The 18,916-nt window shown below is 34.7% G+C and overlaps 1 protein-coding gene across 1 annotated transcript; it reads left to right on the top strand.

The window, feature by feature from the left end:
* The first annotated feature begins 1,056 nt into the window (after positions 1–1,056).
* LOC131077589 (berberine bridge enzyme-like D-1) lies at positions 1,057–2,668 on the top strand. Its single transcript, XM_058015151.2, has one exon. The coding sequence runs from the start codon at positions 1,085–1,087 to the stop codon at positions 2,618–2,620; it is 1,536 nt and encodes a 511-aa protein (XP_057871134.1). The 5' UTR covers positions 1,057–1,084; the 3' UTR covers positions 2,621–2,668.
* The last annotated feature ends 16,248 nt before the right edge of the window (positions 2,669–18,916 follow it).

The following is an 18,916-nucleotide window of genomic DNA, read 5'->3' as shown; positions in this document are numbered from 1 at the left end:
GTGGAGAATGTGAAGGAAACAAAAAAGAGAGTTTTCTAAGGAAGGACTAAATACTATAACCTAATTGAGAAATATTTGGCTAAGTTAGAGATGCAAATTAATAGCTATATTAAGTATTTTACTTTTGTATATTTAAGGTTTTTTATCTAATAAGAGACAATACACAGAATAATTATACATGCACTATTAGGAATAAGTTAGTTATAAATTAATGAGTAAATTTAGGACAATCGAATTGACTCTTTTAGAAAAATTCTCCTACTTCATATTGTCTATTCAACATTTGAGATGTGCACTTGACCATGTTTATTAATTAATTTAAATTTATTAATAAATACAATCAAATATGCATCCATAAATATTATCAAGTTTTAATAAATGCAACTTTATTTTTAAATGTGAAAGTAAATAATAAAAAATAGCTCGATTTTATTTTACATACAACAAAATTTACTATCTTTGTAATCCAAGATATTTCAACTAGATTATAAATAATGATTTAAACATGGAATTCGTAAAAGTAAATAATAAGAAATAGTTTTGTGAATATCCTTTGATTCTTGACTCTTAATTGAAAATGTTTATATTATGAATATCTCTCAATTATTTACTTTCTAATTAAAAAGATATTAACATAAACTCAGGCAAATAGCATACGGAACTTGTAGATAATATCTTTAAAAAAAAAAATTGATCGATAAGGTTCACTTACTTCTTTTAAGAAATGATGACCATTTGACCATTAAAATTTGATATTTGATAAGAGTGCAACCTGATTCGGAGAGCATTAAATGCCCATGGTTTCATTTATCCAATTCATTGTTTCCACTTCAACTTAGTGCGACGAAGCGCACTCGAACTTTCGTGGCTGCAATTCATCGTTAGCGCTGAGTGTACATTCCACGCACGTTGACCACAACTAAACAAAGACTCTAAACGTTTTTCCTTGGGTTAAAGTCTGCGCCAGCTTACTTCACTGGTGATTCAAAGTATTGAGTGATAGATGAAGAAACGCTTGCACTGTATCCATTATAAATTTGGAAGTGGGTTGCTGAAGGTCTCCACAGCAGCCCTCTCCATAACCATGAGCTTGTTGAGGATTATATCTTTGCTTGTATTCAGCATATGTGCATTTGCACAAGATGGGCAGGAGCTCATATCATGCCTTGAACAAGAAGGCATCACAAACTTGACGACTTCTACTTCTTCCCCTGATTTCGATTCCCTGTTGCGATTCTCCTTGCAGAACCTGAGGTATACAGAACCAGGCGTGCGCAAGCCATACATGTTGATTATGCCACAGGAAAGAGAGCAAGTGGTGGATTCTGTACGATGCTGCATCAAAAACAGCTGGCAGATTGTTGTGCGCAGTGGAGGGCATAGCTACGAAGGGCTCTCCTCTACTTCTGATGCCTCCAATTTCGCTATCATTGATCTCATCAATTTCGACCATGTTACAGTCGACATGAAGTCCAAAACAGCGTGGGTAGAGGCAGGCGCAACGGTGGGACAGTTATACTCAGCCATTGCAAGCACTACTGCAGACTACGGCTTCCCTGCGGGAGTGTGCCCCACAATGGGCACGGGCGGCCATTTAAGTGGAGGAGGAATGAGTTTTCTCTCCAGGAAATACGGCCTCGCCGCCGACAACATCATTGATGCGCTGCTCGTGGACGCCAATGGAAACTTGGTGGACAGAAATAGCATGGGAGAAGATCTGTTTTGGGCACTCCGAGGTGGCGGCGGAGGCAGCTGGGGTGTCGTAGTTGCATGGAAAGTTGGCCTGGTGAGAGTGCCAAGCAAAGTGACGGTGTTCAGGGTTTACAGAGCTGGGCGAAATCAGGTGACCGACCTCGTCTATCGGTGGCAATCCATTGCACCTCTGTTAGAACAGGATCTCTTTATTCGCGCTGTAATAGATGGCACCGAATCGCAAGGTGGCCAGAAGGACGTCAAGATCACCTTCAATGGAATGTATCTCGGCCCCCTCGATCAATTGCTCAAAGTGGCTAGCAAAAGTTTTCCCGAAATGGGTATGGTTGCTGGGGATTGCATGGAGACGAGCTGGATTGACTCAATTTCTTACGCCGCCTATACCACTACGAGCCAGCTGGTTAGTCGGACCAATTCCGACAAAAACTACTTCAAAGCAAAATCTGATTTTGTGACAAAACCTATACCGCCATCGGGGTTGGAGGGCGCATGGGAGTTCTTGGGAGAGGAGCTTAACGGTTATATTCTTTTGACTCCGCTGGGAGGAAGAATGTATGAAATACCGTCGTCGGAGATTCCGTTTCCCTACAGAGCAGGGTACTTGTACAGCATACAATATCAAGTTACGTGGAAAGACGGCAGCAAGGATTCGGCCTACATCGATTGGATGCGAAGATTTTACGATTACATGACTCCTTATGTATCTGAATCGCCCAGAGGTTCCTATGTCAACAATGTGGATCTTGACTTGGGAACAGCCGTTAATGGAACAGCCAGCGTTGCAGAAGCAAGAACCTGGGGTCACAAGTATTTCGGAGGCAATTTTGACAGACTGGTGAAGGTAAAGACCCAATTTGATCCTATCAATGTTTTCAGGAATTCCCAGGGTATTCCTGTGAACAAGTGACATTTCCTTCGTGATTTCTAAGTACTTATGTGTCCTTTGATCACATATTGTAATTGTTTTTTCTTTTAATTCTCTAAATGATAGATCAAAATAAATCTGTTTCAAAATGTTGATACAAAACTGTGGAAACTACATCGATCAACACTATGAATTGTAAAACTTGCATGAAAACTTGTTTCACGCCTTTAAAATTGAACGTCGGCACGGGGAAAGAACCATTTTTAAAGCTTTCATACGATGGAGTGCAGTCTCCGCACTCTAGCCAATCCTCATGCCTCCAGCAAATTCTTTTAATATCTATATTTTAATGGTTGTGTTATGTAAGCCAAAAAAAAATCATTGTCGACTGAAAATTTTTAGCTGTGAAAATGTGACCTGGGCTGCATTATGTCTGAATCGAGTGATTTGCAGACCAGCAGTAGCCCAAGACCCTAAAAGGGCATGGTCATCAGAGATAGAGTCATTAAGAAGGTGATTGTGAGTAGGGTTTGTGGAGTTCTTGTCTCTTCCCTATGTGTGCTTGTTATTTTTCTCGGGTTATTTGGGCAACTTTCTGTTCAAACCAACGAGTACATAGGGCATTAGCACTTGTTTTACTGCGAGTATGCATTTAAATGTCCAGCAATTCGGGGAATTCAATGTCCCAAATAAAAGGGCCAACCAGGTTTTCGTTGAAGTTTGCCTGTGGATACCAAAATACAACATGGTTCTTCCGCGACGCAGATTCAAATGGTAGGTACTATGTGGCATATATAGATTACTTTTCACATATGAATTAATGCTATTGATATGTGTGTATTTTGTATGGCGGATTTCTACTATTTTACAAGCAAGGATGCTTCTTAAATTGAGAATGGTTAATGAGTATTGTAAACGAAATAAAAATGTTTATAGCCTATGATATCGCTATCGCTGTAATTTATTTTTCGTTGGATAGTTTACATATGATTGTTTTTGAGTTTACATACGGTTTATAGTATATGAAGCTATCATGTATTGTCAGTAAGTAGAGGCATCTAACATTGCATACCTTGCTTTCTATAAGACTTGAACTCGTGACCATTATTTCAAGAATATAAGTTTTTCATCGTGTTAAAAATAATTCTATAATATGATGTTGACAATAAGATTTACTTTTACAATTTAAACTATATTAATAGGCATGCATGATTCTATTTTTAAGACCACTAAGTTCTTCTAGGTCCAATTTTTTTTAAAGTCATTTAAGGTTATATATATATATATATATGAGTTTTCACATACTATAGAATTCGAGAATTATTATTTCTTCACATTTTAAGAATTTTGGAAAATGTACAATTTCTTATAATTTGATATTTTTTCTTCTTCTTTTTTAGATTTAGGATTTTGAAATGAGTTTATATTCAATGATGTTGTGATCAAGAAGAAAAAAGTTCAACACCTTGCCTCCAAGTGGACCTCCAATTAATGTAAGATGTAGAGCATCCAACTCAGAAACACTTGTAAAAGACCTTTGAAAACTTGTTGCGCATACATGAGCATGTGTAGTTATGCTTAAAATATGTGATTGAAGGAATGTGGTTGATCTTTAAACCAGTTGCATAATTTTACATTCTCCACACTTGTTGAGAATAGTTTGATTTATAGAGTGAGAGAATGACTAATCAACAATTGATAATGATCCAAGAGATCAATGGTTGAGGATACTTGAGAGATTTGGAGGAAAGAGTTGAACGTGTGAAGTCCAACGGTCATCTGACCATTTCTTTTCTCCATGCCTCTTAATTTCCTTTTTCTCTCTTCATATTTGGATAGTTAAAACACTTGTATAAAATGATGAGAAGAGACAATGTTTTGTCTCTTCATATTTGGATAGTTAAAACACTTGTATAAAATTATTAGAAGAGACTATGTATTTGTTACAACAGTTAATAGAAGATTGCCCTTCTTTCCTATGGATTTAGTCTTTAATGTTGAACCACATAATTTGTTGTGTTGTGTTAATTTTTTGTGCAACAGTTGTTTGCTTAAATCTATTTTTCTATTTCTTTATCTACTCTTAATTCTCAATAATTAGTGTCAAAGCCAAGGAGAAGCTATAGAGAAATTGTGGAGAGATCAAGGATAGATGGAAGAAACAGATAAATGGAGAATTAAAAAAATCTCAAGGAAAAACTTCAGAATGTGGAAGCTATAGATAGAAGATTTTCTATTTCAAAAAGTCTTGCAATAACGCAGGAAGGAAAAGAAAAGAAAACAACTACAATGTTTGATGAGGAGTGAGAGAAATCGGATGATACAAACTAATGAGTTCTATCATTTTTTTATGTAGATTCAAAATAATTATAATTATTTTGAATGTTTTTAAAAATAATTATATCGTTTTTAATTATTTTGTCCTCATGACCCAACCCACTCATTTGGATTAGCTAAGGGGAGACTAGCCCCTAGGGATGACGAAAATCATCCAGAAGCCAATGCCATCAAGTAAATCAAGGTGGGAGTTGACCTTAGAACCTCACAGACTAAAATTGAAAGCCTTTAACTAACTATGCCAACCCTCTAAGCTTATTGAGTGACATTTTATTATAACACAAACTTTCACTACAAATGAAATCTTCCCACAATTTCTTAGAACTAGATCATTAACTCTAATATATAGTGTGTGGATACTTTTTGTAATTTTTTTGTGGTTATAAGGATGATAATACAATAGCATGTCCCAAAAATCAACATTATTGAGTTACCATACGAAACAAATGATCAAGAATTTAACAATGACGTAAACTAATGAATTATACCATTTTCATGTAGATTCAATTTATAATTATTTTGAATATTTTAAAGAATTAATTATATATTTTTTTATAATTTTTATTGAGTACCATTATATTATAACACATAACTTTCACTACGAATGAAATGTATCCACAATTTCTTAGACTAGATCATTAACTCCAATATCTAGTGTGTGGATGCTTTTTGATAATTTTTTAGTGGATATTAGGGTGACAATACAAGTGTGTCCCAAAAATCAACATCATTAGGCTACCATACTAAACAAATGATCAAGAATTTAAGGATGACATAAAATAATGAGTTGTATATTTTCCATGTAGATTCAATTTATAAATATTTTGAATATTATAAAAATTTAATTATATCATTCTTTAATAATTTTTTATTTTCATTGAGTGGCATCTTAATATAACATGACTTATTATCACAATTTCATAGAACTAGATAATTAACTCCAATATCTAGTGTGTTGATATTTTTCTGTAATTTTTTAGTGGATATTTTATTTATGAATATGTTTTCATTAGTACTGTGAAAAATGGACCTATATATATTATTGTAATATATTTTGCTATACACACACACGTGTGTGTGTGTGTGTGTGTACATATACATATACACATACGCATACACATACATGCATACATACTTATATCAAAAAGATCATTGAAACAAGTGCAAGGGATAATGCATTGTTTAGATTTTCTTGATAAAGTTTGTTATTTTTTCATGTATCTTGAATAGAGAAAGTCATTGTTCTTTGTAATGGATCTATACTTGTTATAAAATTAAAAATATACCAATCAAAAATATAAAAAATATTATACTTTGTCATATACATTATATGTATCTTGTGATTCAAGTTTATGAATGTCTCTACCCAACTACTCTCCCGTCCTTCCTATCTTGTCTTCCCTTGCGTGCTCTATGGATGTCAGGCCTCTTCAGGCTACTGCCACTTCTATTGCGGTGTGCAAGACTCCTATGCTACCCTCTGCATCTATGGATGTGAGTGGGTTGGGTCCTCCCCCCCCAATGGATGCCCTTCTTATGGGAGTTTGTGTGGATGGTCAAACTAGTGTTGCTTCCTCTACCTTCACTGCTGCTAATGGTGACCCTATTGGGGGTGCTAAGGTCCCCCCAGACCTTCTTTTTTTGCTGGCAAGTACAACTTAGTTCATGTGGCTAGATTTTTTGTGCATCCCCCCAAGGGGATTCATCCTCTTCCTTGTGCCAAGACCTCCCCTATGGTGGTTTGTGGACACGATGTTGTGGATAATATTGGTTTCTACCAACAATGTGTTAGAGTATTCGGGTATTTACTTGATTAATTAAACAATATTTGTTTAATTATTTAAGTTCCCTTTATCTCTTTTACACTTAAGATAACTTTAGGTGCATAATAATTAATTCTTTTATTAATTATTATGTGCAAACCTAGGTTTTCCCTTTTAGGGTTTCTTGACCTATTAAAGGTTAAGTTCATTCTTTTCATTGTAAGAAGAAGAAGGTTTTTTACATTACACATTTTGTGAATATTGAGCTCTCTCTTTTTGAGCATTTTTTTTGTGTATTTCTTTCTTCTGTGATTTGCTTCCTTGCTTCTCCTTGTAACAGGTTTTTCAACTTGCAGAGATCATTTGGGCTCTTGTGGTGTTGTATTTTCTCAACTCTAACATGGTATCAGAGCCTGGGATCTCTTCTCTGAGTAGGGTGTCTCTATTTTGGTTCTCCTTTCTATTTCCAATATTCTTATGGGTCAGTGCAAGAATATGAGTCCACTTTTTTGTCAAAAAGTGGAAGTGTTTTCCCTGATTTTCAGATTTTGTCTCATTTGAGCTTAAAATTTGAAACACTTAGAGATTGAATCTTGGAAAAAGTCAGTAATATAAAAGATATCCCTTTGAGTGTACTTTCGAAATATGTAATTTATTTTAATACCCACATAATAAAAAATAATTTTTTGAATGGAGTTCTGAAAACTATGTTTTAAAAATGCCTGTTTCGGGACCATACCATGCATGTGTACGACCCACACTTTTTGACACAATTAAAATTATTTTCTCAAACTGTTTTGGGAAATGGTTTGTAACACACTGAATATTGATGAGCATATTTTTCTGTATTTTTTTTTCTAATATTTTTTTTGAATTAATTTTTTAATGGCCGCAATTATCTTTTTAAAAATTTGACGTGTATGACCCACATAATTTGATGTAAACTTAACTTTTTTTATTTATTTTTTTAAATACAAAATAATTTTGTGTAGATTGATGACATATATTTTTTTTTCCAAAATTCTTTAAAATAAAAAAGTTATTAAATTAACAAAATTAGTTAATATTTCAAATTTATGGACCCGATTTAGTATAAATTAAATGAAAAATAGTTAAAATAATCAATTTTTAGATAAATTTACATATTTAGAATCTAGACAGTATAATCTGAAATGGGTTTTAATTTTGTATAAAAATTCTCTGATTAGAGGCATGTAAACTATTTCAGAAGTTCGTATTTATGCTTTCATTCATGGAGATTTGAATTTGCAGGTCCATGTCACAGGTGTGGCCATCCTAGGCCTATCCTGGGCCTAATCCCGAGCCAAGTGGCGGGTTGTGGAATCAACTTCCACAAAATGGGCCCCCGTTTTCAAATAAGGGCGGCTTGTGGGAAAAAAAGAAAAATGCAATTTAGAAACGAGGGCCCGTTTTTAAAAAATGGGCCCCCGTTTTGTTTAAAAGTGGGCCCCCATTTTAGAACAAAACAGGGGCCCGTTTATTTTTGCTTCAAACCCCCGTTACCTTTCAGCTCGGGAGCCCGAAGCATAAACGGACCCCCGTTTTTTGAAAACGGGCCCCCGTTTATAAGAGCATGGTTTCCAACACACGAACTTCCATGAATTTGTGACTCATTACCTTGCACTTTCCCTTATCATTGTAGCATTGTATTTATGCAAACACACTGAGATAAAGTGCCATCATGCATTGTTTACTTGGAATCTTGCACCTCTTGTGCCTTGTTGTACATGCACTATTGATAAAGTGCCATGAGGGGGTTGATGTTTGCTTGTTGTTTGCCATCTTCCTTTGTCCAGTGAGTGTTCCTTCCATGACATTCTCCTCATGATATGTGTCAAGTGAGTATTCCTTCCATGACACCATGTACTTGTCTCAGCACCTTTGATGTTCCTGGTTCTTCGTCATGCAGCTCTTCTTGGCTGTCATTTTCAATGTTCTTGTCCCTCTCCCTCTTCAACATTATGGGGAGGTTTGTCTTGTTGGTTCTAATGCTTCCGTGGTTCGATTGATCAGCTCTTCAGGCTTTGGTGTTTTCATTCCATCTGTATCTTCGATTTCAGTTGTTTGCCTTGTTTGCCTTCTGATTCAAGTAGTGTCATTTGAGGGCACTCATACAAATTGTAGTCTTCTCTACCTGGTCATGTTCTATTTCAGTGGAGGTTCTTCAGATCAGTAGTTTCTCTTTGACAGTGTTTGCAGGTTCTTCATGCTTCAGTGGTGTTCTTTTCCATCTCTTTTTGGAGTAGATTTTTGTTCCGACGTGGTTTTCTCTATTTCTCCAGTTCATAGAGATTTCATTGTATTTGGGTACCTGATCAGGCCTTGTTGCCGGGACCCATCTTTATTACTTTCAGTAGTTGTTCTAGGTTTTAGCTTCTCCCTAAGTCTAACTTAAGGGGGGGTGTTAGAGTATTTGGGTATTTACTTGATTAATTAAACAATATTTGTTTAATATTTTAAGTTCCCTTTATCTCTTTTACACTTAAGCTAACTTTAGGTGCATAATAATTAATTCTTTTATTAATTATTATGTGCAAACCTAGGTTTTCCCTTTTAGGGTTTCTTGACCTATTAAAGGTTAAGTTCATTCTTTTCATTGTAAGAAGAAGAAGGTTTTTTACATTTCACATTTTGTGAATATTGAGCTCTCTCTTTTTTAGCATATTTTCTGTGTATTTCTTTCTTCTATGATTTGCTTCCTTGCTTCTCCTTGTAACAGGTTTTTCAGCTTGCAGAGATCATTTGGGCTCCTGTGGTGTTGTATTTTCTCAACTCCAACACAATGTGCATTAGTGTGCAGATTTTCTAGGTTTTGGCTTTCTCTCAGACCTCCATCATCGAGTGAGTGACTCTTGGAAGCCTTTGGTTTCTCATAGCATTTATCTTTTTCCTTGTGCTAACGGCTTTTTTATTGCTTCCTCTTCTTCTTCTTATGATCGTGACTTGGTTTTGGGAAAGTTGTGGGCTTGGGGAGATCACTCTCTCTCTCAAGCCCTAGACAACTTATTTTAACCCTCTTGCCAAACCACTTAATGTGCGTCCGATATGGGTTCACCTTCCTAATCTTCTCCTTCATTTCTAGGAGCATTCTTGTTACAAGGCCATCGGTAAATCTTTAGGTTGTTTCTTGAAAATTGATGATGTGGCGTCTTCCATGGGTCATTCCACCTATGCTCGTATTTTAATCTATATTGACATCTCTTCGCTTCTCCCTAGGGATGTTGTTCTTATGGTTGGTGATAGGCCACAGACTAGTCATTGGATTATGAGGGCCTCCTCTTTCCTTGTCAAAGATTCTTCTCAACAAGTCATTTAGATTCAGATTGTTCTATCTCACGTCACAAAGGTGTTGCTACTTGGTGGAAGGATGCTACGGCTAATCTCTTGACTATCAATCCTTCTAATTCTGGTCTTATTGACTCCTCTATGGAGGATGATGTATCTTCTCGTGATGAGGTTGTGTCACTTACTGTTGTTCAAGCCTTTGTTGATCCTCTCACTTCTACTGTTGTGGTCTCCTCTATCCTTGAGGCTCCCACACCTATTTCTCATGTTCTACAACTTCGATCTACTCCTGCTAATTTTGCTCTTGATGTTTTTCTACATTAGCATCAACCTATTGTTGTTGTTGATAGAATCTCTATGGGGACCTCCCCACTTGATCCTTATTTTGATGCACCTTATGACAGTATTGTTTGGACTATGGTTTGTCACAAGCGGAAGGATAATTATTCCCCCCTCCCCCAAACCCCTCATTGTCAAGTTTTGGGTGTTTCTCCCCATTCTTGAGTTGGGTTTTGGGTTGTTGCAAGTATGACAGGTTTTTTTTGTTGGCCTATCCGACCTTGTTTGTTTTGGTTTGTAGGTCCTTGCTTTGTTGTCTCTCTTTTTGCTGCCTACGAGCTTTTGTATAAAGGGTCAGCACCCTTGTTTTGTTACTTTCTTAATCAAAAAAAATATTATACTTTTTGGAAAGATAATACTAGGGGAAACATATATGCAAAATGGTATCTTCACATGACCACATTTGATCCCCCAAAACATGAACTGATTCTTTTCTTGTTAACATTTTGAAATTTGGAAAGGAGACTCTATTAAGGGTTTTATTTAAGTCTAAGGGATTCTATCTAAGTGAGCTTGACCGAAAGGTGTTTGATCTAACCCCCTTAAATTGAACCCCTTTTATCAAGCACCCTAAAATTTAGTTTGGCCAAGAAATTAGACTCGATATTATGGTTTAGCCTAGTATGTTCATCAAGTCCCATCCTATCTAGCTTCTTTTGTGTAACGGTTCGTGTACTGGAAGGTTTTCCAAAATTTTGTACGGTTGTGATCCCTTCAACTCTATTAGTAATAGCACCAATCCAATAGAGTATGCATTATGAAACCCATTATTTATTGTCTAATATTGGTTTTTGTTGTCTTAATTCTTGACAAATCTTTATGATAGAAGGTGCTCACAAATTGTGGCAGAAGGTATACTTGTGTAGAAAGTTTTTAAAAAAATTGAATATGTTTCTTGCATACCAAAATAAATGGGAGCAAAACTACAAATTAGCTTGCCAAACTTGGATCCAAAATTTTAGTAACTACATAATTAAGCTAAAGTTCAACTCTAGTTTTGTTTGGCCCTAGCAACCCATGGAAGAAGACAAAGGAAATTTTAACTCATTAGTGATTAGCTTTTCTCCTATTTAGTTTTTCAAAGTCTCCCCAGTTTCTCCTTGCATAAGATGATTGAATTTGTTTAGTTGTATGGATCACGGATTAGTTCTAAGTTGTATTCCTCTTTTTCTCTCTTACTCTTGTAAAATCTAGAAAGATTATTAGAATTTGATTTTCCTAGGCCCTATTAAAAAATTAAAAAAATATTCTTTGGCAATGTGGATGGCGTTCCTCCTCAACCCTCTAATTTCATGCTACAATGATTAGCAATAGAAGTGGTTGTTTTGTAAATTTATGAAGAAAAATGGTATTGTGGATGCTTGTGACCTCCTTGATTTCATGATAAGATTAAGAAATTGTTTAAGAATAACCGTACTAAAAATGGTTGATCTTCTTTAGCTTACTATCCTTAATAGTAGGTTTACTTTCAAATAGAACATGGTGGTTAGGAATGTTTATGACTCCATATTTATCTTATTCACCTCTCATTTTTGTCTCTAAACTATGACTAGGTTATTCTTCATTATGAAATTCTATTATCTTCTTTCATTCAATACATTTTACATATTTATAGGAGTTGCATATCATATATTATAGGGAACCTCTTATAACAACCCCCTTACATAGATAATTATGGGACTAACAAATAAAGAAATTCCTAAAACAACTCATGGCACAAATGCTCTCAATTAATAATTATTATATGACACTAGCAATCCTATGAGAATGATCTAATATTTCCAACACCCCACGTATTACATCATTCTCTAAATGGGGATAGGTGGACTAACAATACTTGGCGGCCACATTCAATAGTTCATCCAACAAGATATGAGTAGAGACATACACATTTACTCGGAATAAAAAATAGTGGAACTTGCCTCACTATGTTTCTTCAATAGGATTGATCTTACTAGAGCTTATCCAAAGATAGGGACAAACACATCTACCCATGAAACTAAGGATATGGACTAACACATCTATCCAAGGACTTACAAGAAGTATGGATGAGGACAAACACATATATCCCATATCAAAGTTATGAATAGGGACACACACATTTACTCACAGAAATTATGATTAGGGACACATGCATCCAATCATAATTATCAAATTTTATGATTAGAGACAAATAAATCCAATCACTATTACTCAACAAATGTGATTGGGGACAAATACATCTAATCACAAACAACCAATGATTATGATTAGGGACAAACACATCCAATCACAAACAAACAATTTGAGGACTATGCCCAAGTGTCATCACATATATAGTTTTCCTTATAGATCACTGCTAAGTTTTTATCACAAAGAATATGAGATGTAGTTACCATTGCCACTTGAAAACCAATATTGGCTTTAGTCATTTTGGCACAAGTAGTTTTGTCACAAGAACAAATTCACAACCCCGTCGCTAGTGACTGATGAGAGGTCATTGAATATCCTCCAAATTCCAATGCCTCCATCCTCCAATGGGTTTTCTATCCTCCAAATTCCAATGCCTCCATCCTCCAATAGGTTTGCTACTTAGAAAAAAAATATTTTAGTCTTAGCTTGAGTATGCCCCCTTATGTGAACTACTATTATACAAACCATGGGAGTTTTAAGTACCACCAAGCATCTACTTAAAATTCACAATGATATTTTTAAATGACAAGCTATGATGGTGTCAAATACCATTGATAATGTACACCCTTAATTTTTCAATAAGTTGACACTTAAAAAAAGAATGGTAAAAATTTATATTATCATCCCATGGCCTATTATTGAAATATTTTTTAATTTTTGTATAAAAAATTATATTCTAGATCTCAAGAACTTTGGGTGTCCTTACGCATGCTACAAATGGTTGTGGATCTATTTCTACATCTCATATTTTAAAAAGGAAAGGTTTTAACATTTTAACAGCCCTTCACGTTCTCTCATCCAATTCACATTTCCATGCAAAGTATTTATCTCTCCATTATTCCCTAAGATATAAATAGGTTGAGATTAATCCCAACTTGGGAATGTGTTTTTCAAGAATTGAGAATGAGTCAAAGCCATGTAGATAGAAAAAAATTCATGACCCAAATTTGCAAGCTAGTAGCGTTCAATTGATGAGGTTTGGATTGGCCTTTATATACAATTTTCCTTGATGAGAGGGACCATATGAAAAAATATATCTCTCCTCCATGCTACAAGTTTAATTTAGCTCTTATGGTCACCATTGAGGTCCTTCTCAATATGTACATTTGTTGCTCAAAATTTTTACTAGATCTAGAGCTTGCAACAACATTTTGATTTTCCCAAGGAAGTATCATCTACACTCATACCACCACCATGCTCCAATCTAGCAATATTGTATTATTTTCAAAGAGACGTCCCTTTCTTTTACTATAAGCATCTTCTCCAACAGCATACCATTTTCCTTCAAGAAACAGACTTTCTCATACTTTTACAAATATAAATATGGTTGTTATTATTTAATTGTTGCACCTTGAAATCACAGTCATGTCCCTCATTACATGCAAAATTCTTCATTATGCAAAATATATTAAAAAAATTTATAGGTTTTCTTCTTCTATCTAAACTTTCCAAAACATTTTGAATTTACATCTTTTTCTAATTATTGAAAGAGAAATCATAATTTCACTAACTGATAGTAACAGAGATATTTGGATGGCCAACTCTACTCTAATACCATATAATAAAATTTGGGCAAAGAAAAATTATAGAATCCTGAAGAATTTTATATACATAATATTATGTTTCTATTCTCTAATTTCATTCAATACATTTTACATATTTATAGCAGTCGCATATCCCATATTATAGGGAACCTCTTATAACAACTCCCTTAGATAATTGTGTAGGACTAACAAATAAACAAACTCCTCAATTTATATGAGTTACTTTAACAATTCATCATACAAATAAACACTCATGTTAATAATTATTGTATCACACACTAACAATACTATAGAATTTATGTAATATCCCCAACATACTGTGGATCTAAGTGTAAAGGGGAAAAATTGATTTGGCAATTTGCAACATAGAAGGAGAAATTGATCACCAAATCAATTTTCACTTTGGGGGAGGAATTCCTTTACATTCAAAAGAGGGGAGGAATCTACTAGATTCAGTCACAAATAAGATAAGGATTGAATACTAAGAGGATTGAGTGATTATGATGTGTTTTTCCCTGTTTTGTAAGTTGAAATGTTGATTTAGGTAAAAATATTGAAATTGGAGACAAAACTAAGAAAATATTGAGCTACATATTCACGATTTTGTCGTGCACCTGGATCTGAGTAATATAAGTTGATTCGGATCTATCCTGTGAAAATGCCCTAAAAAAGAAGAGATCATGACACAACAACATAGTCCTCCAAATTTTCCACACACCAAAAAGGGTTGTTTTGTCTCTGTGTCTAAAGCTTAGTCTAAGAAATACAGTTGTGCACCTATTTCCTGCACACAAAAATAAAGGGAAATAGGTTGGGAATAGAGGCTTGACTTAGGTCAAACCCCAATTTTAGAATTAACCATGAAATTGAGATAAATGTAATTAAAATGATTGAAAGGAAAGGTTCTCCTTTTGAGGGAGATGTTGAATTATGACTGAAAATTGAATGATTATACCTCCTTGTGAAGTTTTTCTTGCCTCCACATGGAATTAGGGTTTCAGGAAATATGATGTAGATCTCCACTTCAATGCTTGATTCTTGACTTTATTGCTACTCCAAGGCTTGAAGGAAGACTGAAGATGCTCAATTTCTCTTGAATGCTTCAATGCTTGTCTCTTGTGTGCTTGAATGCTTGTTGATTTTTTATGATAGATGTTCAAATGAGAGTGGAAATCCTCTTTATATACTTACCCGTTGAGAAAATTAACTAATTTTTCGACATAAGCCAACACAGAGAGGGAAATCCCACTCAAATTTGAAATGTTGAAATGGGTTTAAAGAGGGCCCAATTTAGAGAGGACCATGGTGCCACGCCCTAGTCCTGGTGAGGACCATGGCACCACACCCTGATCCTGCCCTATTTTGAGTCAAGATCAAGGTTTTTGATGTTTGTGATCTATATGAGCATAATTAGGTCTTCAATCAAGCCAAGGGGTGCAAACACTAAGGTGAAGAACCAAATGTGATCGAAATTGCAAGGGGTGCAATTTTAGGAGGCTACATTTAGCCCCCACTTTTAGCGGAAGTATGAAGTCAATCATACTCTCAGTAAAGTACAAAGGGTTCACATTGAAATAATTTCACCAAGTCATCAAGGAGGCAAGATACACTAAGCCCCCAATGGACTTTAGGATTTCACAACTTCAATGACAAGGTAAAAGGGAAGATCATGAGAGAGGGAAAAGAGAACCATGACTACAACTAGTAAGGTTCTCTTCAAAGATAACTTTAAGAAACCCCCCCTCAAAAGAAGATATAAAATCTTGGCGAATATTTATTTATTTTGGATAAAAATAATATTTTTTATTGGCGAATATTTCATTTTAAAAAAAGAGATATTAATTTTATTGGCGAATTTTTTTATATCAAAATTTTTTGGTTGAAAATATTGGCGAATATTAGAAAATAATACAAGTATGCATTAATTACTATTTCAAATAATTAAATTCTTATAGAAAATTAAAGGCCTAAAGTGGAAATCATTCATGAGTTTAAAGGGTAGACACTACATTATTTAGTTACTGCCATTAATTTAATAGCCCTCTTTGTTTTTTGCTAGATAAAATGTACTTAAAATTTGTAATACTCATGGGGCCCAAAATTGTTTTTATACCACTAATTTATGTTGAGGTCAACAATTGAAAAGCAACTCAACCACCATGAGCATTACAACTTGTAGGTATAATTTACCTCATGGAATGAAATTATGGTCATGAGAATAGATTTTGAATCAATGGTAGCAACTAAAGATTTTTTATAAAACCCTAAAGTAACTATTAATTATGATGTATTATTGGCGAGTTAATTTAATTTTTTATAATAAATTATAAAATTTTGGTGAATTTGATCCAATCATGTATCAAATATTTTGGCGAATCTTTGAGTTCAAAATTTTAATAAAATAAATTCTCTGGTGATTTAAATAAGAATAAAATAAAATTTTGTAAAAATGTGGCGATTTAGGTCACCTTAAAACTTGAACTATTAGCCAAATTTTGATTTCCAAATTTTAAAAAATAGCCAATTGGTGAATATTAGCCACTAAAAAAAACACTAGTTCTCTTACTATGAGTCATGAAAATAAAAATACCAAAAATTACAAAGCAAAAGCTAAGTAACTTTAAGTATCAAGATATGCAAGAGAGGAAATCATTGAGTGGAGTGTATGCTTCCACATTAAAGCAATTGTGTACGCCTTGTCAGGAGTAATTTTTTTAAGGCAGGATACATGTCCAAAAATACAAGCACGTTGTCACAATAATAAGCCCCCAAGAGAGGAAAAATCAAAGGATAATGAAAACAAAACACAAAGCACGAGGTGGTTTCACTTAAATCTAGACTCAGTATGCTTCTTTATTATAACAAATATATATCATGTACATATATTATGCATAGAATTGTCGTCGTCCTCCAAAGAAAGGAAACCACCATGGAAGAAGAGAACACGTGTCTTTTGAGTCAACATGGGAGATACCAAAAGAGATCTCAGTGCTTTGCATCCTCAAGTAGACAACACTAGGGACAACAATTAGAAGAATGGAGAGACAAATAGAAGAAAGATCACAAACAAGCAAGAGAGGAGAGAGAGAGAGAGAGAGAGAGAGAGTATCTAAAGTGCTAATGAAGCTAATCAAGAACATCATCCACCTCCTGATCTTTCTCATCATTAGTTTGGGAAGGTGGGAAATACGCAAGAGGAGCCACATCAAGCATTGTAAATGAATCTATCACAAGTTCCAAACAAGGACCATGTTCTAATGATGAGTCACTTTGTCTATTACTAGGAGCTAGGATCAATGCTTTTGAAAATTGTTTAGATAAATCAAATTGTCAACATCAACATGGGGCCAGTTGGGTTTATTCATCAGGAAAGTGCATTGATGATCCGTAGATGATGGAAAGTTTCATATTCATCATCATAAATATTAGGAAAATCATTAACAACATTCTCACTTATTTCTTCATCAAGATCAATAAAAATAGGAGCTCTAATAGGAATAGAACTTGAACCATCATTTGTCTTAAGCATTTTGTGTCTTGGAGAATTAGGTTGAACATCCTCATTAGGACAAAATGAAATTATGTCAACATTTGGTGTTTTAGGAGAAAAAATGGTTTGGGAAGAAAGTTCGCGAGCTTTGGCACGACATCTCCTTCGGCGTTCTCTCGCACAACGATTTCGTTTAGTTTTAGCTAAAGGTTGTGAAGGTTTAGGTTCATAAGGTATAGGATTATTTTCTTATTTTAAGGAAGGATGCATAGGAGGAGGTCTTTTAGGTTGAACAATAGGAGAGGTCGGTCGCTTCCCTTTGTAAGATGTAGGAGGTGGAACCGCACCATATAAAGAAGGAATGGGAGGTGTAGGAAGGAGAACAGGTCCATCATGAGGATGTGGAATAGGTCTACCCTTAGGAGGAATATCTTGACACTTGGGAGTAGCATTTCTATCCTTGGGAGGAAGAGTGGACTCATCCATAGGAGAAAGAATAGACTCTTCCTTAAGAAAATGAATATTGCTTTCCTTAGGAGGAAAGGTAGTCTTATCCTTAGGAGAAAAAATATATTCCTCTTTGAGAAGAAGATTATTTCTTTCCTTATGAGGAAGAATAATCTTATCCTCAAGAAGAAGTATATGATCATCAAGAGGAAGGTTAAGTGTTGGATTTCTAGGTTTACTCAATGATAAAATCATCTCATTTTTAATATGATTTAAAGAGAGCATCACTTCTAGGTTGAAAAGGTTGGAATTGTTTGGATAAAAAATAATCAAGACAAATATCTCCATGCCTCACCGTAGGTTGATATATGCTATGATTAACAGTTATGATTTCATCATTATGAGGAAATTTCAAACACTTATGAATACTAAAAGGGATCGCTTTCATGGAAGAGAGCCAAGGATGTCTCAACTTCACATGAAATTGACTGGATGTAAGAATAATAGCAAATTTAATATCTAAGCACTTAGTGCCAACATCAATAGGAAGTATGATAGAACCAATAGAAGGACAAGGGAAGCCATCAAAAACTTTAAAACTACCACATCACTATCATCATATATCACTTGATGCAATTGCAAAGTATAAAGAAATTATTCAGTTATTATATTAACCATGAAAGTTGGATCAATAAGCACTCCTCGAGGAGGTATGCCTTTGATTTCACAGTTATATATAATGGGCCATCAGGTGGTTTAACAGTGTCACTAGGATCAAATGTAATGCACAAGTCCTTAGGAGGTTTCATTTGATCTATAAGGTTCACCACATTATTAGACTCAAGGCCAACATCATTGGGAGAGGATGCAAGATGATCGGTCTCAATCACATTAGTGGAATGGGAAGCTAAAGGATCAGTGAAAATTAAAGGTTTTGATT

This window comes from Cryptomeria japonica, chromosome 3 (assembly GCF_030272615.1).
Source record: "Cryptomeria japonica chromosome 3, Sugi_1.0, whole genome shotgun sequence".
Classification (NCBI taxonomy): domain Eukaryota; kingdom Viridiplantae; phylum Streptophyta; class Pinopsida; order Cupressales; family Cupressaceae; genus Cryptomeria; species Cryptomeria japonica.
This window is presented reverse-complemented; position numbering and strand designations above follow the sequence as displayed.